At 39.7% G+C, this 22,414-nt stretch overlaps 1 protein-coding gene across 3 annotated transcripts in view; it reads left to right on the forward strand.

Moving 5' to 3' along the window:
- The first annotated feature begins 5,802 nt into the window (after positions 1 to 5,802).
- LOC125430814 (ATP-binding cassette sub-family C member 2-like) overlaps positions 5,803 to 22,414 on the forward strand; it is a 36,127-nt gene continuing 19,515 nt past the window's right edge. The window contains exons 1-11 of one of the 3 annotated variants that reach the window (XM_048493056.1): positions 5,803 to 5,907; positions 9,721 to 9,782; positions 10,792 to 10,933; positions 12,583 to 12,737; positions 13,738 to 13,915; positions 15,330 to 15,584; positions 15,990 to 16,055; positions 18,828 to 18,965; positions 20,477 to 20,623; positions 21,616 to 21,700; positions 21,810 to 21,876. In XM_048493056.1, coding sequence (XP_048349013.1) covers positions 5,842 to 5,907; positions 9,721 to 9,782; positions 10,792 to 10,933; positions 12,583 to 12,737; positions 13,738 to 13,915; positions 15,330 to 15,584; positions 15,990 to 16,055; positions 18,828 to 18,965; positions 20,477 to 20,623; positions 21,616 to 21,700; positions 21,810 to 21,876 — 1,361 coding nt within the window. In that variant the 5' untranslated portion in view covers positions 5,803 to 5,841. Of the gene's footprint in view, positions 5,908 to 9,720; positions 9,783 to 10,791; positions 10,934 to 12,582; positions 12,738 to 13,737; positions 13,916 to 15,329; positions 15,585 to 15,989; positions 16,056 to 18,827; positions 18,966 to 20,476; positions 20,624 to 21,615; positions 21,701 to 21,809; positions 21,877 to 22,414 lie in introns of those variants that run through there. The other 2 variants (XM_048493057.1, XM_048493059.1) reach the window with 2 other exon arrangements.

Raw genomic sequence — 22,414 nt, forward strand, 5'->3', positions numbered from 1 at the left:
TGGGATAGGCCCAATCCAAGTATCTTCCTGTAATGGACACAGTGAATGCCCTTCAAAATGTAAATAAATTAAAATGTGCTTTGTGGAAAGGATAGTGCCTGGTTTAATTTTCAAAAAATAGCAGTTTTCTCTGAAGAAACTGAAGAAAATCTGAGTTTATTACCAAGTTGATGACACTCAGCTGTAACGCACCTGCTGGTATGAGCTCAATGCTTTGCTAGTCAAGTTGGAAGACAATGATGCCAAACTCCAATGCAGGTATTTTGAAAGGCCAAGTATATAATTTTACATGCATTCATTGTAACTTGTGCACTGGGTTTGTGGTGCTAATAAGAAAGTGGTGGTACCTCCTGATCTCACAGATACAACGCTCCCAGACCTTTCAGGAAGAAGAAGGCCCTAGTCCACAAACACTCATTCATGCTTTACTGACAGCATTCTGGTCTTTTAAGAGACACAACACCCCCATTTTGTTAAAACAAACTAAAACAACTACACCTATGACAATATTAAACCCATAAAAAGTAGGATTGCTTGTCCCCCTGGCCATCAGCAGGGTCTGTGGGGGTGGAGCCTGGGGAGGACCATAGAGTACAATATTATAAGGCTCTGTCCTGTATTTTGTATTTTTACCGATATGCCTAATAAAGGTCAATTTAAATTGAAGAAGTATAAGGCAGTGATGATAAACATTTTGGGCTTAGTATGTGAAAAATTCAGAAAATGCCTAACTTAACTCTGCTGGCATATCACACACACACAACCCCAGCAAAAAAGAGAAAAATTCTTTATTTATTTATTTATTTATTTATTAAAATATTGGGAGTAAAACATTGTGTTGTGTCACCTTTGACGTGTGTGTCAAACATTCACCATGGTTGTTATAGGGCAAAATATCACAGAGCCCACCCTCCAAAGCATCTATTTTCCCCAGGGGAACTGATTTCTGCAGACTGGAGATGAGCTGTAATTCTGGGGGATCCCAGGCCCACCTGGAAACTGGTATCCCTAACAGGAAGAAAGCGTAGGAATTAAAAATATTGCACCCACAGATATCAAGGGAAAGGAACTTTGGACCTCAGAGAAAGGAGTGATGGGATCAAGAAAGCTTTTGAGGCCCCAACAATCACACCCCTCTGAAGTCCTTTCAGTCCTTCTCTTGAACCTGAAGTCCTTCTCTTGGACCTGACACTAAGTCTATTGTAAAACAAAAATCTTTACCGTAAAGGTTGGTAGGGACTTGAAGAATTAGAGGATGATCTGCCCAGAAGATATTCCTCATGGCAATGTCTGCCTTTACTTGTCTTGGATACAGTGGATTGGGGGTGGGGGTGGGGGTGGACATATGATTCCCGAATATTTAGAAATATGCAAAAATTCTGAACTCTTCTCTGGCAAACCTTTGTTAAATCTGCCTTGACATCTAAAAGGTGTGGGGGTGAAGAGAAATAAAACACAACTGATCCTAAAATGGAATGCCTGTGAATTTCCAATGCAAATAGTTGTGGTCTGAAGTGAATATTAAGGTAGTAGAAAGGGAGAGGTTTTTCTGCACATGATACAGGCCACTTATATCAAGAGTTTCTTCTGTACTAAGTCCAGTTCTTGAGAATGGTCTAGCAGAGTCTCATTGAAATTTCATTGAAAACCTTCCCCTCCACGTACATATCATTTGCCTGGCCTGAAGTCGTCCCACAGAACTGATATTTGTCCTGTTGAGGCAGGTTCCATACTAGTTATTTGTACATTTTATTTTTGAGGGCAATAATAGTTCTATGAGGCTGGAACAGGTCAGGACAACTGTATTGGGAATGTAATGCTTAAATTACCCTCCTTCCTTTGTGCTATAATACTGAGCTAAGTCAGGCCTCTGTGTGGCTTTTTTTTAAAATGCAGGATCCCTGTTTGTATCACACCCAACATCAGGTCTAGTTTGGCCCAGAGGTCAGTGGGAACTCCCAAGGAAGTGTTTCATGGGATCCCCTAGTGAAGCTAACTCAAGATTTAATTTCAGACTGAAATTTGCTCCTCCCCTACATTTAATTAGTAGTGTTGACAGTACTTTTTAAAAATGACCTATTGGTACATAGTTTAACAGATATACTGAATGTGTTGTCTTTTTGAGATTCCTTGTGGGTGGTTTTTTTTTTTGAAATTTTGGGAATTACTTGTAAAAAGATACACAGTTAATTAATTGAATGCATGAAATTGTGTTATACTCGATCAGATCACTTATAAGGTCAATATTGTCAACTGTGATTGGTACCAGCTTTCCTGGGCTTCAGTAAAGGTCTCTCACATCACTACTTAATAATAAAAAAAGATGCTAGGGATCTAACCTGAGACTTTCTGAATGCAAAATGGAAATTTTAATATCTAGCTGTGCCCCCTCCCCAACAAGTAATATTAATGAGATCTCTTGATTGGTTAGCCACCCTTATTGATAGATGTCCTCCTATAAAGTTCATTAGTTATAGGACTCTTTGGGCTATGACTAGTAGATATAATAATCTGTTAATAAACTTGATAGTTGGCATCAGTCCCAAATGCATACATACTAATTTAGTTCTCAGAGTAGTTCGTGCAAATAATTCTTCCACCATCCTAAATTATTTCCTAAATTAAACGTGAAGGCAATTGTGTAGATTCTCTTAGGGTAAGACCCACTATATTCAAAGTTACTTACTCCTTGGAAAGTGTTCAACATTAATGAGTGTTCTTTTTTTCAGCAGGATAACTGAAGAACAATGATCATATCTGTCTGTCTTTATTGGCTGGCGATTAAATCTCTTAGAGGCCTCCTCTCACATGTTTGCTTTATGTAGGAGTCCAGAACTTTATGGTACTCTGACATTACCAGTTAGACCTTTACAGATTAACAGTAGTCTACCTCAGGGATATTCTGCTTTTTGAAACATGGTAAGTTTGAAATAATGCTTATAAATCCATTACAATGATAGATTGGAAGATTATGTTGATTACATAATGCATAGGACAACTGTGGATCTTGTGGAAGATTACTGTACCTTCTCACGAGACTGGAGATTTTTACTCTACCTGCACTCACATTATTTTACTTTATTTAAATTTGTACCCCACCCAACCCCTGCTTCTGTACTGATCTAGAATTCAAGCCATGACATCTTCTAGCAGTTTTCCTCATCTGGGTTTCTATTGCACTGTATTCTTATTACATCTCAGAGAAAAAATTCTTCTGCATCTGTGGCAATCCTCATTGTGTAATCCTGTCCTGTGTATATAGTGTTGTAGCTGTCTCTGTTAGTTCCAGTGAAAGAACTAATGACTCATATGATGCTCCTTTGAATGACTTTAGAAACACGGTCAGAGGTCCTCCTTGGAAAAACCATAACACTTTTTCTGTTTTGCTTTTAATGTTAAGCAAGGACGTAGGTAAGGGGGGGTTTTTCTCGGGTTCAAACCCCCCCATTCATGTCCGAAGCTCTGCCCCCGCCCCCCCCCCCGTTTGTGGGTTTTTAAAACGTATTTAGTGTTTTTATCGGCTTTCGGCCTGCAGGGGGCGCATTGTTTAGGCTAGCAGCACCAAACTTTCAGGAATTGTTTGGGAGAGTCTCCTTATGATACTCCCCAGGTTTGGTGAGGTTTGGTTCATGGGATCCAAAGTTATGGGCTCCCAAAGGGGGTGCTCCCATCCCCCATTGTTTCCAATGGGAGCTAATAGGAGATGGGGTCTACACTTTTGAGGGTCCATAACTTTGGACCCCTTGAACCAAACTTCACCAAACCTGGGAGATGTCATCAGGGGAGACTCTTACTGATACCACCCAGGTTTTGTGAAGTTTGATCCAGGGGGCCCAAAGCAATGGACTCCCAAAGGGGGTGCTCCCATCCCACCTTGTTTCCAATGGGAGCTAATAGAAGATGGGGTCTATACTTTTGAGGGTCCATAACTTTGGACACCCTGAACCAAACTTCACCAACCCTGAACCAAACTTCACCAAACCTGGGAGGTACCATCAGGAGAGTCTCTTACTGATACCACCCAGGTTTTGTGAATTGTGGTCCAGGGGGTCCAAAGTTATGGACTCCCAAAGGGGGTGTCCCCATCCCCCATTGTTTCCAATGGGAGCTAATAGAAGATGGGGTCTACACATTTGAGGGTCCATAACTTTGGACCCCTTGAACCAAACTTCCCCAAACCTGGGAGGTATCTTCTGGAGAGACTCTTATTGATACCACCCAGGTTTTGTGAAGTTTGGTCCAGGTGGTCCAAAGCTATGGGCTCCCAAAGGGGGTGTCCCCATCCCCCATTGTTTCCAAAGGGAGCTAATAGGAGATGAGGGCTACACCTTTGAGGATCCATAACCTTGGACCCCCTGAACCAAACTTCACCCAACCTGGATGGTATCATTAGAAGAGTCTTCTAAAGATACCCTGAAAGTTTGGTGCTACTAGCTTAACAATTGCACTCCTGACAGCAGGCACCCCCCAAATTTCCCCAGATTCTCCTTTTAAATACACCCCCTACGGAATGGATTTCAAGGGAGAATCTGAGGTCCCCAGTTCAGAAGAAGACGACGACTTTGGATTTATAACCCCCCTTTCTCTCCTGTAGGAGACTCAAAGGGGCTTACAATCTCCTTGCCCTTCTCCCCCCTCACAACAAACACCCTGTGAGGTGGGTGGAGCTGAGAGAGCTCTGAAAAGCTGTGACTTGCCCAAGGTCACCCAGCTGCGATGTGTGGGAGTGCACAGGCTAATCTGAATTCCCCAGATAAGCCTCCACAGCTCAAGCGGCAGAGCGGGGAATCAAACCCGGTTCCTCCAGATTAGAATGCACCTGCTCTTAACCACTACGCTACATTGAATGTGATGCTGTTTCAGGGTGGGGGATAATCCACCCCAAAATAGCATCACTTTCAATGTTGTTTTCACTGGGGACTTCAGATTCTCCCTTTAAGTGACTTCAAAAGGAGAAATTGGGCTCTCTAGTTTAAATACCATTGACAGTGATGCTATTTGGGGGTGGATTCCAGCATCACAGTGGCTGCCGTGTGTGTGTGTGTGTGTGTGTGTGTGTGTGTGTGTGTGTGTGTAAAAGCGCTAGGTCTGGGGCAGGGCTTGGAGAGGCGTGGCCATGCCCTAGGGGTGGGTGAGGGTGTGGCCCCGCCTCTGAACCCCCCATAAAAAATCTATACCTACGTCCCTGATTGCTAACTATATGTCACGCTGATTCCGAACCACTCTGTATCCTGAAGGGAAGGATGGAGAAACTTCCTGTGTAGTTTCTTCAATTACAGGTTCCAACATGTGCAACACAATTGGGAAACAAAGTACCTGGGATGAGTATACGCTCTTTTTTTATTACTACTTTTAAAATTCAAGAAAATTGGCTGTCCCAGAAACAGCAAATTATAATTACTGAGTTCAGTTTAGAACATAGCACAACAATTCAAGGGAAGAACGCTTTGGCTGTAGGATTACCCTAGTAAGAGTAACTTTTGGTCTACCCTCCCCCTCAGGAGGTTTCAGTGTCCCTGTTCACTTCATATGCATGAGATTTTTTTTAAATAGTATGGTCAAAATGATATAGATTAGACAATAGAACTTGAGGGACTCTGAGGAGCTCCCGTTCCGGATAGTCATCCGATTTTCCTTTTGCACTGCCCTCTGTCCACGCTGACTGTGTTGTTGACATTGGGCACGGCAGACCCGCCCTGACTTGCAGACGGGCGTGTGATTGGCTGGCCTCAACCTTCAATCAGAGGCGCTCCGACTGTTGATGCCTCCACTGCTTGTTGCTCAGTTAAAGAGCCGGAGCCAGCGGCGGTGTTCCGGTTTTCTCCAAGAGGTAAAACAGCTATGGTGAGTCCATTGCCGGGGAGCAAGCATGCGCTTTATCAGAATCTGCGGCCCTTCAACCGAACGGTAATTTGCATGGCGATTTGCTCCGGGATTGCCTTTTTTTTTGTAAGGGAATGATTAGAGATTCTGCGTCTCTCATTGCAAATGGGGCAGTATCCGAAATGCTTGGGATAAAAGACGCGTGGTGTTTTCTAAAAAGTGAACTCCCCCGATGTTACCTGACAACCAGCTCCATGCAATCAGAAGGCAATATTTTTTTATTTATGCCAAAAATAATTACATAAATTGAAAGATAAATCAACCATCTTTACAAATCCGATTAGTACATCAGTGTAAGTAATTTATCCACTAAAAATTGAATCTAAATAGACAGTTCGACTTCTGTTGGTATATACTCTATATTTAAAAATTAAAGAGAAAGAAAGGAAATAAAGTGAGAATACATTTTAAAGAAGGTAATATTGATTGCTGATGGGGAAGCTGCGTCTGTTGCTCAGATGCATGAATACACTGTATGCATGTTCAGAGGCATTCTTTCTTTGCTTCATGTACCCTGTTTGAGACAGGGTGAAATGTGTTAAAAAGGTTTACTGTATTGTCGAAGGATTTCACGACCAGAGTCAACTTGATGTTGTGGGTTTTTCGTTCTGTGTGGCCATGGTCTGGTGGTTTTTGCCTGCATCTGTGGCCGGCATCTTTAGAGGCATGTCATGGTAAGATTTGAGCCATGGGGAGTAAAACCTTGGGAGCAAAACCTACCTGACCACAGCCACACAGTTTGGAAAATCCACAACAGCCAACTAAAAGTGTTTTCTAGTGGCAAAAGAAAGGATATCCAACAAGGTGGATTATAGTTATTAATTGTATCAGTAGGACTTGTTCCATGCAAGGAGTCCATATTTATTTTCTTTGGCAAGGTCGAGCATTGTTTCGAGAACTATTGGACCTGGTAGAGTAAACTTCAAAGGCAGCTCAAGACCGTGATCAAATCTTGATTGGTTTGGACCACTAGCCTAACAAGTATGGACATGCCAGGAAGTAGCTTCCTGGTTAGCTTGCATATGTATTCTTTCTAAAATCAACCCCCCCCCCCCCCCCAAAAAAAAACCCTCTTAATCATAAAGACAAGGTTTTTTAAAATGTACATTAATTTCTTATTCAGTGGTGGTGGTCTTATGGCTAGAAGTCAAGTCGCCAGACTGTGTTCTTAGGTTATGACCTAAAGTGTGGGGAATGCATTCTGCATGGACAGGCATTCTGTTGCCACACACATGGCATTAGTACTTTGGAGTTTGGGTGGGGTTTATACATATATGCATGTTATTAACAAAAGATGTAAAGAAAATGGAAGGCATTTTTAAACTGAATGCATGTTGTACCCCATTAATTCTTGAACTGTATCTTACAAGTGCTATTGGATCAGAAACTGTGGAAGGTTCAGGCCACACTTACAACAGAGACCACTTTGTCTCTGAATGTTTTATTGGCAAACCCCTTTGTTTAAGTGGTTTTTTTTAATATGATGATGTTTTAAATTGTAAGCCACCTCCAGAAATGCCCTTAACTAATACATTTGTATTATTGCAGATTTTCGTGACCAGAATCAACTGGTTGTTGTGGGTTTTTTATCCTGTGTGGCCAGAAAGCCCACAACGCAGCCACAGAGCCAACCCACAACAGCCAGCAAATTTGTAATAAGCCTCCACATAATTTTGCTTTGTCTTTGTATCATTCAATTACTTTCATGCAGAAACACAGTGGAATTATGTATTCTCTCAGGGAAGGCATGCCTAGAACATGAAATTCAGCAATATTGTGTGAGGTGCTGTTCTGATATTGGGAAAGTGTTTTCCGCATTCCCAAAGTAAATTTTGTTAGAACAATTATGTCTTTAATTTAAATTCAGGAAACTCTGGTTCAGGTACTAAAAGTTTGGGGAATCTTGTTGAAGTTTCTATAAATTACATACATAGACTTGAACTTTCCAGTTTCTGCCCAAAAGCTACTGATTAAACTGTGTATTCCTTCTCAAAGCTACTCCTGAGGTGGGGGGGGGGGGGATTTCTGGTGTGGGATGTGATGGGGTAGGTGGAGTAATTCCAGCAGAAAAAAAGCATAAATTGGGCATCTTTCCCTTCCATGAGTTGGAAATGCTTTCTCTTCCTTCTAATTTAGTATTATGTGTGAAAATGCTCATTTTTGCAAAACAGTTGCCAGAACTGAACCCTGAACTCAAGGCATTCATGTGATCCATAAAATGTTCCAGAGAATAAATTACTTTTTAGTCATCGTTCTTTTTCTTGGTAGTTGCACAACCTCAGGACTTGCATAATTGTGGGCATCTTAATACGAGTTTTTATGGGAACAAAAAAATTCCTGGTATGATATGGCCCTGAGGTACTTGAGGTACTTTCTTTTGGCATAAGTTTCAGGGAATGAAGGGGAGGGCACTTGTCTATGACCATCAGAATTGTGATGAGCGCCCCCTTTTGCAGTCCCATTAGAAAATGTCCTGAATATGGGATGCTTCAATTAGCAGAGAGGGGAGATTCAGGCTGAGAGGAGTGTCTATAAGAGGAGTATTCTATTAAATCTATGTACTGTTTAATTCTTCACACAAAATTTGTAAAGGTGTAAATGTATTCTGTTGGGTGGGTGAGGAATGATATGAGAAGAAGGAATAAAAAGGGCTGTAGTGGTAATAAAGGTCTTCTGTGGCTCTTGGAAAGAAATGTAAAAAATAGTACAGGAAAGGAGATATCCAACGAACCAGAGGATTTAGGGCCTCAGTAACTCACAGGTTTCCAGAAACCCCCAACTACTAGTTGGGGAAAAGAAGTGATTCTCTTAGCAGTTTCCTGGCTGGTGTGTTTTTACTTGCCTTTTTAAAATGTCAACAATATACTGAAAACTAATTCATTCTTGCAGTGACTGAGCAAATTGATGATAAAACATTAATAAATGAAAATGATTTTAGTTGGTAGAAAGCCCATATATATTATTACATCAGGAGAAGATTGTATGGTTCTATTAGCAATAAGAACATTAAAGGAGCCCTGTGCCCATGAATTCGTCCAGTTCTTTTTTTTTTAAGCATTGGGTTTCACAGGCAAATTTCATAACATTTTAGTTAGTTTATTTTATCTCTTCCAAATCAAGTGCCAGTCCATTTCATTTCATGAGTCAAGCTTCTAATATTGTGCGGAGAGAAATGTCTGTATGCGCTTGCTCTATATGATTCATAACTTTATAAACCTCCATATGATCGTTTTTCCTTCGCTATTTTTTCAAACTAAAAATCCCCTACATTTTTGCATCTTTGAGGCAAGTGATCAAATTCCTTGATCATTCTAGCTGCATTTTTCTGCACCTTCTTTAACTCTATAAACTCCTTTTGAGACTGAGAAAACAGAACTTTTCTTAGTTTTTCAAACATGGCTGCCACACAATTTAAGGGTGTAACAATCCTGGCAGTTTTATTTTCTGTTCCTTTGCTAGTAATTCCTAATATAGAATTTGTTATTGCTGCACGCTGATGTTTTGGATCTGTCAACTGTGATCCCAGAATTACTTGACAGGAATCACTAGCTTGATTGTAATGGTGTTTCTTTAGCTCTTTAGTTCTTAGTTCTGCACATAGTTATATATGCATTCATGTCTTTTTATGTGTAGCTGAGAAAAAAGGGGATGTGGAAATCTGTACTCTAGTGTTACATATATTGATGGTCTTATGTAAATAATGTGCAAGTCTATACATTTTACTCATAACAAAGATTGTAGACTTTGGTTTATTTCAAATTCATTTTATTAAATTACTAAAGACTAGAAAAATAGAGTCACCCTTTAACCTAGATTTGTTTTTTTGTTTTTCTACAGAAATGCAGCCCAGAAACAAATGCTTCCTTCTTCAGCAAAATAACATATTCCTGGTACAGCAGGTACAAAAGCCAAGATGTGGTGTTTTAAAATCCACAGTAGACATCAGCCAAAATGATGACATCAGCTAAAACCTGAAACTGAGAAAACTGAGGGCTTAAATCTTTCATTTATTATTTTTAAATACTTTTTTCTTTTAAAAATGCCTTCATCCATATTTTAGGCCTGGAATTTGGGGCAAATAACTAGCAGGAGAAACAATTTACTCAGTACCTATTGACATTAATTCTTTCTCTGTTCATTCAAATTGTGGTGGATCATGTTGTAGAAGAGAAAATACAGTACCTCTGAAAAATGTCCCTGAGAAAGTTAAAATACAGTGCCTTCTATATGAAATGAGTCCTGGTCAAGTAGATGTCAGATGGACATTTGGTTTTTTGTGGAAAACCAGAAGCAGCAAATACATCTCCCTCTCCCTTCATATGTAATATATCTAGACTGGATATACAAAGGAAGTATAGTTGCCATAATCTGTATCCTCTGTTCATTAAATCTTAGGTTGGTTGGATGACACATCCAGTTGTAGAGTAAAAATGTCTGACCATGCCAATCTCAGATTAGATTGTGGGTATATATTTGGCCTTGGGAACTAGAACATTTACACAAGTGAATCATGCCTACCTGCTTTCATTTGCTCTTGGACTCAATGGCTTATTTCACATAGAAAGCTTACCTCAGGACTCTTCAGGGGCTCTTCATTGTGATGTGGGCTTGCAGAGGGGTCTCCTCTCATTTTTCTGTTTGCATATGAGGAGCCATTTTCTGCTTGCCTTGAATCTAGCTTGCTGGTGTTAGTGGGCTTTTGGAACTTTTCCTGGTTCTCTTAACTCTATCTATCAACTCCTCTTAAAGACACAGAGCAGGGGAGGTGACGTGAAGACAAAAAGAGACCCTGCTTGTGTTGTTCCTTTTCAAAAGCCAAAGGCAGAGGCTTGTTTTTAAAGTAGAACCTTGTCTGAAAGTTTTTCAAATGCTCTTTGCATTATTTTGTAATTTTTTTTTCTTTAATAGGATTATAACTTTGGGTTATAAGAAACCATTGGAAAGAGAAGATCTATTTGAACTAAATGAAAATGATTCATCCTACGTTGTATGTCCAGATTTTGAAAAGCACTGGAGAAGAGAATATTCAAAGTCCACCAAGGACATAAAGGTGATTCTGGGTGGTGCTAATTGCAGTTTTTCTATATGGAGCCATGTGAATGTATAGTTGTTATACTTGTAGTTAGACTTTGAATCTCTTAAAGAAGAATTCCCATGTGATCATTTATAAACCCTATTTTACTCTGTGCTTCCCTTTTCCCCTCTCAGTTCTTATGTTGCAATGTCTGTGTGATACTTCACCAAGATTTTATTACCTAAAACCTTTGTCTTCTTACTTGGCAGTAGTTCTACAAAGGTTCATGGGAGCCATCTATTTCTCTCCTCAGTGGGCTGAAGGGTTTCAACATCTACTGATACAGTCCACTTTTCCACTGTATTATATCTCTTATCCAGTCCTCCCTCATGCCATCACCTAAAACTTAATCATTTGATAAATCAGTTTACCTGGGCACATTAACTTCTACTGGGTCATCAGTACACACCATTACTAGAATGAAATGCAACATAGACTTCCATTTAAGTGTAGCAAAATCCATATGTGTCTGTGTGAGAGTGTGGTGGGGATGCATGTTAATTACACATTGGTCTGTCCTACTCAACATAAGAGTGTTTGAAACTTTTGATCAAAGTGTGTTTTGGGAGATTGGAAGTTGGAGAGGCTAGCTGAATTTTTTTTTTTTACCATACATGAAGTGTTTCTGTGTAGAGTTACTGCACTGATAAGAGATCAAACCAAAAGAGTCTATGATGTGCATGGTTCTTCCAATATATAGCAGTAATTGTAAACTGATAATACTCTTTGGTTCTTAAACAAAATTCAGTACAAGATAATTTTATACTAATGAGCCTACAATACTTTTTTTTAGTGATTTCTTTGTATAGTACTGTTAAAATGCTATGGGAAAAAATTGAAAATATTGCTGTTTTTCTCTTGTGACGTTCTCTTGTGACGTTCAAATGATTTTGGTTACACGGTGTAACGGTGTAACGGTGTAATTGGGCTATAATTCCGTCTGCAGTTGGTTTAGTTCCAGTTGCTATAATTTCATCTGCAGCATGAACAATTTTTAAGTAATTGTTTTTGAAAGATAAGATTTATACAGTACACACATAGCTGGAGATCTGACAGCCGCAGAGATATAGCAGATGACTAAGCAGAAAACACACAGTCTTGCTTCCTGGTGGCATGTAGATTCTAAACATCACAAAAATTTATTCACATAAATAAATATTGGTGTAGCAAACCAATTAGTGAATATTAATCAGATATAACAAATGGACTATTGCAGTTAAATCAGACATGAGGGAGTGCCATGTATTTGCCACATTAGTACCATGTGTTTGGTGTATACTTAGGATTAATGCATGACATTAATAAATTCCTGTGATTTGGTAGCAGATGCAGTACAATACTTCCTCCAGTCTAAGCTTATTGGCTTATCCATGTTGTGAGCAAAATGAAGTAACTCTGCATAGAATTATCCTTAATTTTCATTCAGTTCTCTTTAGTACATTTATATTTAAACGTGACGTTCAAACTTATTCTAGATGTCAGTGGAGCTGTGTTTTGGTGCTGTGCGAAAAAAGTGAGCAGAGTCATCTTAAAATTCCCCAGTATGTCTTGCTGTACAGTGTCTGCCAGTCTTTTCGACTGATTTATTGATTTCATGAAAAGCTTTCTGTATTTTCAAAATGCAGGTGCCTCTACAACAAGATGTAACAAAGAAAGCAGTTTTTCAGAAAGTATTTCTGTTGCCACCACTGTGGCAAACGTTTAAAGTTGCATTGATCAAAGTTACTATTCTGAAAGTTGCAGTTGATTTTTTATCTTTTTTGAGTCCACAGATTATGAAGTAAGTATAAATATAATGTATTTGACCTGGTAGTAGTCTTGAAAACAGATATTCTATTACTCTGGACTTTTAACATAGTTTTTCTTGCTTATAGTTGTAATTGGGCTAAATTTCTCAAATTTCTTTTTAGGTTGGAGACTAAATAGGTTTTTAGCTTATAAAAGCTGTATACAATATTAGTCACTGTTTTCAAAGATGAATTATTCCAGAGAGTCCTTGGTAGCACATATTTATGGTGACAGCTGTGTTTCAAGATACTGGTGGTTAGGTTAAACATTGACCTCTGGTTACTCTTCAGTTACATTACTCTTATCATAATCAGTGCCTGCTTAACCTAGTAGCAAAACAGGTTCCACATTTTCAAGGGCCCCACACTAAATGTTTTTAAATTGTCTGGTAAAATTGGTGTCTCAACAAGTTCTCATGACCTGACAATGCTGCTAGATTCAAGTGCAACAGTACCTTAGAGACCAGCAGAAGTTTCACTGTATAGGCTATGGAGAGTCAAAGCTCCCTTTGGCATTTTCCTGGGATAAGGAAGTGAACCATCCTGGTTTGGCCATGAATTCCACATGGTTTTGGGCCTAAATCGGGCCCACCCCGCGAGATTTGACTTATCCTGCGGCTTTCAAAAAAAATGATTTTGGTGGTACTTTTCAAAATCCCATGCCACTCCCGCTCCCATGCAAACACTGTGGGAGACGGACCGGTTTATTTCTCCTGCCTCGCCGCCTGCTCTCCCCGTCCCTTAGCTGCAGCCAATCAGAACGTTGGAAAAATGGAATCTACGTAAACTACGGAAACGTAAGCAAACTATGTAAACAACGTAAATGTTCATGTGGAAAATGAAAATAAACTGGGGGCTTGTACGTAATTCACTGGCGTTCTTCCTCCTGGCCTGAATGCGCTGACGGGCAGCTGTTTGCAAATGGTGTGCATAAAAGATAAAAATCAGGAAATTTTTGTGTGGGCTTTAAAAAATATTCCTCTTAATTTGCAGGGAAATGATTGATTTCTGCGAACATCATTCTGGTTCATATTGGAATGGTTATGGATTTGCAGTTGCTCTTCTTATTGTGGTCGTTCTGCAAACACTTATCCATCAGGCTTATCAGCGTCTTAACATGCTTAATGCAGTAAAAGTTAAGACTGCAATGGTTGGCCTCTTGTATAAAAAGGTAATCACTTTTCTCTGTTTGCTATATATTCTTTCTCAACAATACAGCAGAACTTTCATTGATCAATTGTGCTGATTTTAGCCACAGAGCACAGTCTTTAATATGGTAGATCTTTCACAGTTAGTGGTTCTAATATTCATGTTATGTTATTGGCTGGTGCACTATTTCTCTGTATCTTTGCTGATCCTGATGAAGGGTTTGATTCAGACTAAATTGGGAATTAATATTGATTTCCTTCCTCCCTTATGCTGCAGACCCTGCTCATGTCATTTCTCAGGGTTCCCAAGAGATCAGTGTGTTCCAGTGGGAAGGGAGGGCAGAAAAGTTTAGATCTACCATTGAAATATTTTAGTCTGGATTGCTCCTGAAGACTCTAATTTAAAGAACCTCTTACTTGTAGGTTCCAGTAAAATTAGTAAGACTAACATCCAAGAAAATTCTTTGAAATACATAAATCACGCAAATTTTATTGCAGGCAGATTTTTGTTTTTGGAGTTCTATTATAGGACTTCAGCTAAATTAACTTTAGTATCATAAAACTATACTATAACTGCACTAATTGCAGATTAACTCTGAGAGAGCAGAACAGTGGAAATACTACAGCTTAATGCAGGGCCAAGATATAGATGCTTATGTTAAACACCAAAACATCTCTCCTTATAGGGTTGCCAACAAGCCTGGAGAAAAATGTTCTGTCTATTTAATGGAGACTTTATGTGTAGAAATGGGCAGTTGAAACTTTTTATGGCATGGGAGTAACTGACATTACCTGAAAAAATATCATCTATTAAGTCTGTATTAAAAGGACATGACATTTTTTCCCAGGCTGGTTTTCAAGCTGACAACATTTAAAATATGTTTGATTTGACATTCTTTGCATTTTGGTAGAAGTCATATCAGGTTAGAAAGTAGTTTTGTTTTAAAGGGTTTGTTTCCCTATGAAATACTACATTCAAACAAGTTTTTTGGAGATGGTTTCAGTGCAAAATAGACATATCAGAGCTGATTTCTTCTACTATGGGCGACATAAATTAATTAACCCTCCCCCCGAAAAAACAGCAGGTTGAAGATCTGGTGATGTTTCTAAGTAAATAAAGTCTTTCTCTTTATTTAATGATGCATTAAGTTCCATGCTTGTAAAGAACACTTTTGTTGTACTGTCTGTGGCATACTTAATTTTTTTCAAAAGTTCTCATGAATCCTTCTCAATTTATTTCACCATAAGCTTTCATTAGTCAGACTTCGCATTCTGAGATGCAGGTCTGACTCTTGAAGATTTATGCAGGAATAAACCATGTTAGCCTTTAAGGCGCCACTGGATTTATGTGTTTTTTTGCAACGGTGTAACATAATTTCTATGGTTATACATCAAAACCACTAGGCTGTTACAGAATATTTTCTTCTTTGGGTGCAGGCTTTGAACTTGTCTAGTTCTTCACGACAAAAATATACAACAGGTGAAATAGTTAACTTGATGTCAACAGATGTCCAGCAACTTATGGATCTGACCATCAATCTCAACCTCTTATGGTCAGCCCCTTTTCAAATTCTGCTGACTATCATCTTCCTTTGGCAAGAACTGGGCCCCTCTGTGCTAGCAGGCATTGGAATGCTACTTTTGGTTGTACCTATAAATGTTTATGTAGCAGCCAGAGTGAAGCAACTCAGGGTAAGGAATTTCAGTAACAAGTTGCTACATTGCAGGAAGGAATTCATTTTAATTAAGAGATAATTGCTAAACTCTACCTCCATTTATAATGACTGTAGGAGTATTTTTTTAAACTGTAGTTGTTTGATGGGGGTACTACAATTATACTTCTTAAAACATTGGCTCGAGAGAACTGTGAGCAAAATTTAATTTTCAGAGCAGATGTTTGTCCACTTCTCTTCTGTAGACCCCTGTGCTCATAAATGCTTGTTGGCTGTTCCTTGGAAATGCAAGCAGGAGACAGTGGACATTGGTGGAACAAATTGGGTGGAGGATCTATCTCTTTATTACTAGCAGAGTTATATTAATCAGTTGTGGAATATTTGGGTTCTGTGATTTTAAAATTGCCACCTATTTTTTAACCAGAAAAGCCAATCGAAGAACACTGATCAACGAGTTAAACTCTTAAATGAAATCTTGCATGGCATAAAGGTAAGATGGACAACTCATGAATATGAACAGAGGACGTATTATTCAAAAATTATATTGCTGAATATTTTTGTCTGATTAGTTCTATTGATCTGCTTTTTTGAGACTGATCTTCCATTGAGGGCTTTTACAGCATTCACATTTCTCATGAGACTAAGCTGGATCCATACTGTTGCTTTTTCCTCATTTATGAAAAGGTCATAGTTGTTTGGAATCATAGTTGTTTTTCACTCAGCCTCACCCAGTTCTCCTTTCTGCAGTCTTTGTTCCACATGGCTTTTGTACATTCTTGTCCTGTGATTCCCAGCGTTATCTTTTTTACTGCTAGTTTCTAACCCAGAAGTACATTAAATATTTTCACTTCGTTTTTTCAATGGAATGGTTACATCTTATTTTAAAGTGTTGGTAAATAGTTAACTGGTTTCCACCACAGGGGGGAGGGCATCTCATAAATATAAATAAATAAATACATAAATAAACAATTATGTAGTCATGAACACATGAAAAAGATTATGCATCAGAGTAGCTATTTTTAGTACTTCTTGCATGTAACCAGAAAAGCACTAATTCTCATGCAAGTCTGAAGTATATTTATTCTTGCAAAAGAGAATGAACCAATGAAGCTGCCTTATACAGAATCAGACCATTGATTCATGATGGTTAGTATTATCTCCTCTGACTGGTACTGGCTGTCCAGGTTGAGGTCTCTCCTGTCTCTTAGACCTGATCCTTTGAATTGGAGATATCACAGATTGAACCTGCAAAGCAGATTCTTTAGAGCTGAGCCATGGCCCTTCTCCAACCTTGGGAACTCCATAGGTTTCAATAAAGTCATTGCTGCATGGGTAGGTGGGTGTGGAATTTTAAAAAATGGGTTTGGAAATGGTTACTAGACCTATCATGGAAGTATTTGTACTTTTTCCTTTGCATAGTCTCTTAAATGTTTTTCTAGGAAGATGTAGAGTGGATATCTGGAAACAGGTTCAAATATAAATGACCTTTACCCTTGTGAGGCTCTCTTTCCCTCATGTGCCCTGATTCAGAAAGTTGTTTTATTTTAGCATGAACTGTAGTATGTTCTTGTATCCCAGGGGTCGGCAACCTTTACCACCCAAAGAGCCATTTGGACCCGTTTTCCATGGCCCCGAAGATCTACTGAACTGGAGAGGCGGCTTCACAACGAGTCATCTCCGGTTCGGCCCCTGCACTCACCTTTCCTTCCAGCGCTGCTCTGGGAGGCAGAGACATCAGGCAGGGAAACCCCCTCTGCCCGATGGAGCAGGCAGCCACCTGCTCCATGGGGCAGAGGGGGGATGGAGGCTGCAGCCTGCCCGGTGCTGCCGCCTCTCGCGCTGCAGGAGGCAGGACAAGAAACCCCCTCTGCCCGACGGAGCAAGCAGCCACCTGCTCCGTGTGGCAGGGGGGAGGTGGCGGCTGCGGCCTGCCTGGTGCTGCTGCCTCTCACGCTGCAGGAGGCAGTGGCACCAGGCAGGGAAACCCCCTCTGTCCAACAGAGCAGGCATTCGCCTGCCCCCGTGAGGCAGAGGGGGGATGGTGGCTGCTCTGGAGAGACACGTCCATGCTACCCTCCGACCTCCAGGGGTTGGAGGGCAGCATGGGCGTGTCCCTCCAGCTCTCCAGAGCAGTGCTGGAAAGAGAGATGAGTGGAGGGGATGCGAAAAGCGGCACCCTCATGCACGGAGCTGCCTCCGGTTCGGCCCCTCCAATCACCTTTCCTTCCAGCGCTGCTCTGGAGGGCTGGAGGGACACGCCCATGCTACCCTTTGACCAGGCAACGCGGAGCCGCAGTATAAGGCTGAAAGAGCCGCATCCGGCTCTAGAGCCGCAGGTTGCAGACCTCTGTTATATCCTGTGCAATTCTGAGCAGTAGGAAAAACAAAAATGATAGCTTCCTGGTTTGGATCCAACAACAACGATGGTGTGCACTGCCCGGTAAATAATCAGATATGAGTATGTGAGGTGAAGGAAATGCACAAGCATTGTTCACGTAGTGACGAAGTATGGTTTGGCATTACATCTGAGTTAGGCCAGTGATATAAGCATAATAGTCTTTAATATATATACATGGAAGACCAGATACTCCTATGTGGTTAGAGAAATTGGCTGTGATTCAGTGATGCCCAGGATCAAAGAAACCACACAACTTGATCTATGCTCCCAAGGCTTATGTTTCCTAAGCAGAAATTTCCCTTATGCCACATGATAAAGCTTTTGCAACCAAGGAGTCTTTAAGACCCATTTGTTGCATGGTAGGAGAGTCTGCTGGTTGTGATTTGTGTTTTAATTTAAACACAGAACTCATTAATTGCAGCCAAACGTTTGGGAGTACATAGAGGAGATCTTTGGATCCTAACTGGAATACATAATCTGTTCCTTTTAGCAGCCAGCCAGCACGTATCACGGTGGCTACTCACATTGTGATCATGGACAAACTGTGTGGTTTCAAATTGTGTTTTGTGAAGTCTTTTGACTAAGTAGATGGGGCAGTTGCTGGATCATTCTACATGAGACCAGAAAGTAAAGTGCTTAACCATGCTTAACCATGATTGAGTTTGAAGAAAGGCAGTTGCTCCATTAAGAGGGAGAAGAAGGTTCTTTTAATTCTTGTAAGGAGCTGCTACACAATTTCTCCTTATTCACTGACATGTGTGAAGAATAGTATAGCAGTCCAAGAATTATTTGTTCAATTGCTACTATCATCTTAATATTTTGTACAAAAAGTTGCATTTATACTCTTTCTAACTTCCTGTTTAGATTTTAAAGCTGTATGCATGGGAACCTTCATATCAGAAAAAAATCGTGAACATTCGGGAAAGTGAAATATCTGTTTTGAGATTATCTGGATACCTGACAACATTTTCCATGCTGACTCTGACATGTATTCCATTTTTGGTGCGTGTGTGAATGAGATATTATTTTTCATACACAGTAATTATATATTCTACCCTGCACTGGATAAAAGAGAACCCAGTTTACAGAAGATAACATTCCTAGCATGACAATTTGACTGACTCTGACATGTATTCCATTTTTGGTGCGTGTGTGAATGAGATATTATTTTTCATACACAGTAATTATATATTCTACCCTGCACTGGATAAAAGAGAACCCAGTTTACAGAAGATAACATTCCTAGCATGACAATTTGACTGTACATATTTTGGATTTAGTTTTCTATCCTAAGCATATACCAGATTGTAACCTGAATTATAAAATTAGTTTAGCTACCTGATATTTATTTATTTATGTTATTTATAGTCTGCTGTGCTCACTGAGACTCAAGGTGTATCGAACAGTATAAGACAATACAATCAGAAAGATCAGACATCTAATAAGTGTTGCAGTAAGTCATGGGTTGCAGAAATATGAAACAGCGTTGAAACAAAGTATAAACATTAACACATCAAATTAACACGTATCACAATCAGAGGGAAGTGTATCACAGAGGGACACAGTGTGTAACAGACTTCCCTCTGTGATACACCTCTGAAGATGCCAGCCACAGATGCAGGCGAAATGTTAGGAACAAGATCCACCAGACCACGGCCACACAGCCCAGAAAACCCACCAGAACCAGCTAAACTGGATCTTTTCCCCCAAGTCAGCTTAAAGTCATTCCCTGCTTGCTGTGCAGAATTCAGGAAATAACTTATTTCTCCCATCTAATCTGCAAGCTCTTAATTTACCATTTTCCCCCCAACCATTTTCTGAGGTTTGAATCATCCATGCTGCCTGTCATTTGCTGCAGTTACCGTGGGACATTTGCTCTGCAGGTATTGCGGCTGGGTTTCGTTTCAGTAAATTAAGTACATGGATTGACTCAGTTTTTTCTGCCAATTCCCGCAATATGTAATTTTTCCATTTTGAAAAAAAAAATTGAAGAGGTGTTTTTAAAGCCTTGAACGCATGTTATGAGAGTTATTCTCTTATTGTGTGTTCGTGGCTACAAAGACACCTCAAAATTTTCTTTTAAAAAATGGGGAAACTAGATGTTGCTGGAATTTGCAGGAAACACTGAGTCAATCCATGTACTAAATTCACTGAAAAGATGCTCAGCCACAGTGTCCGTAGATTAAGGCAATGTCAGCAAATGGTGGGTGGCGTGGATGATTCAAACATCAGAAGACGGCTGGCAGGAGAAAGCAGAACTAAGAGCTTGCAGATCAGACAGGAGAAAAAACCCCGTTGTCTCCTCAGATGCTTCATTTTTGTTCTGTGAACAAAAAATGAAGAGATGGGATTTTTTAAGATGGCCCCAGGAGGTCGTATTTTGGTTTTTTGGAAAAGAGGTATGTTTTGAACTGATAGTAATGCTGTTTGTTAGATAAATAAATCACTAAAATACTAGAAAATCTTTGCGACGGTAGGAAAACAAACCCAGTCCTTTGCTTCTTTTTCTGTAGGTCTCGCTGGCTACCTTTGGTGTCTATTTTCTGTTGGATGAAAAAAATGTTTTAACTGCAGCCAAAGTTTTTACCTCTATTTCCTTGTTTAATATTTTACGACTTCCTTTGTTTGATTTGCCTACAGTGATTTCTGCTGCAGCTCAGGTAACTGTAAGAAAAGAAAATGTTTGGCAATCTTGAACATTATGCAAGCTTTCGTCTCTTGACTAGTTTATAAAATCTGATGGGTAAAATTAGGAATTGGAATTTGTTTGAAGTTCATTTGCATTAAGGATAAATGGAGGAGGACAAAACCAAGGCAGAAGCTGCTTTGGGTCCTAATTGCTTCTGGGTCAGTGAGCGGGAGGAGATGGAGGGGATTCATTGGAATGTGAGGGACACACTTCCAACCAATGGGTAGGCATGACTTACTTTGTGAGTCCTATGCATTCATTGATTGGAAGTGAATTGTCAATTCATTCCAAATTTTAGGCACTTATGTCTAAGCATAACATTTATATTTTAAAATGCAGTAAAATCTGTACTTTCTGATCTGCATAAGGAATTGGGTTTGCTAGTTAATCAAATGCGTTTACTATATATGTTAATGAGAACATTTGTTATACCTAACTGATAGCTATGGAACTTGTTTGGTGGCTAATCCTGAGTAGTTCAAACTGACAGTCACAAAAGCAGAACTATTTCCTTAAAAATTGTTCTTCCCCTATCAAATAAAAAGCAGAAAGTGTGAGTGTGTGAGTGAGAGAGATAGAGTGATTGGTGGGGGGGGGGGGGGGGGGGGGTAAATATTGTTACCCAAAATGGTGGGACACAAAACCCCTCTTTGGTTGGGAAAATTAGCTGTAGAGCAAAAAGTCGCTTAGTGTGGCTTAAGCAGCATTGTGTAACTTGATATATATATATTGCCTGTGCTCATTAAGAAAGCAGCAGAGAAAATGATTTTTTTCTAGGATTTTATTGAGAAAATAAGAAAGTGGAATAAAATAAAAATCCACTCACAGTCACTCAGTTAACTGGTGATAAAAACACACATGTACAATGTTTGCCTTGGCCATATGACATCAGTAAGTATGTGCAGGAATAGGGAGAAATGCTGAAAAATATGTTTTAAAATACAAATGTATCCATTTTTACAGGCTAAGGTTTCTCTGGGCCGTTTAGAGAATTTTCTTTCTTCTGAAGAGCTTGATCCTCAAAACATCAATACAGACTACAGAGGAGGTGAGCTGACAAAAATATTTTATCGTTTTAGTTTTATGAATAACTATTGGGAACTGGACTAAAGAGGCTACTTCCGTTAACTTCCATTGTTTTGTTTCTGGACTTAAAGATCATGCAGTTAGATTTGTTAATGCCTCCTTCCGCTGGAAGAAGATTGGAACCACAACCTTACATAAGTAAGAAACAAACTATATTTACAATATAAATGGAGATACAGTTTTGAAGCACTGAAGCAATATGCTGAGTTGAGTGCTCATAGGAAAGGCCTGATTTCATGCATTTGCGGAATCTTGGGTGAAAATAGAAGGAGCTCTGTAAAAGGTAGACTTTTTGAGACTGGGAGGAAGACAAAACTCCCAAGTGATTGGTAGGACATTGCCATTGGGAAGTCTGCATTGCTTCTGATTATTGCAGTACATATCATCTGTGAGCTGAGAAGGTGTGGTTTGGGCTGTTAGCTGAAATTGAAGACTGTGGGTTTGGTGGGAGAAGGCCATCAAACTCTGCTATCACATCTGCAGTTTAGATAGTTTTTGACTTATGTGAGGAAACAAAGAGCCCCTTAATGACTGCTGGCCAAACTATGTTTCTTATAAGCTTCTTAAAACATTAGTTAAGAGCATGTTTGTAATTTGAGAACTGAGGGAAAAATTAGCTGTTGCCCCCAGTAGGGACAGTAGAAGGTAAACTGGAGTTTTTTTCGCTCCCAAACTA

This window comes from Sphaerodactylus townsendi, linkage group LG04 (assembly GCF_021028975.2).
Source record: "Sphaerodactylus townsendi isolate TG3544 linkage group LG04, MPM_Stown_v2.3, whole genome shotgun sequence".
Classification (NCBI taxonomy): domain Eukaryota; kingdom Metazoa; phylum Chordata; class Lepidosauria; order Squamata; family Sphaerodactylidae; genus Sphaerodactylus; species Sphaerodactylus townsendi.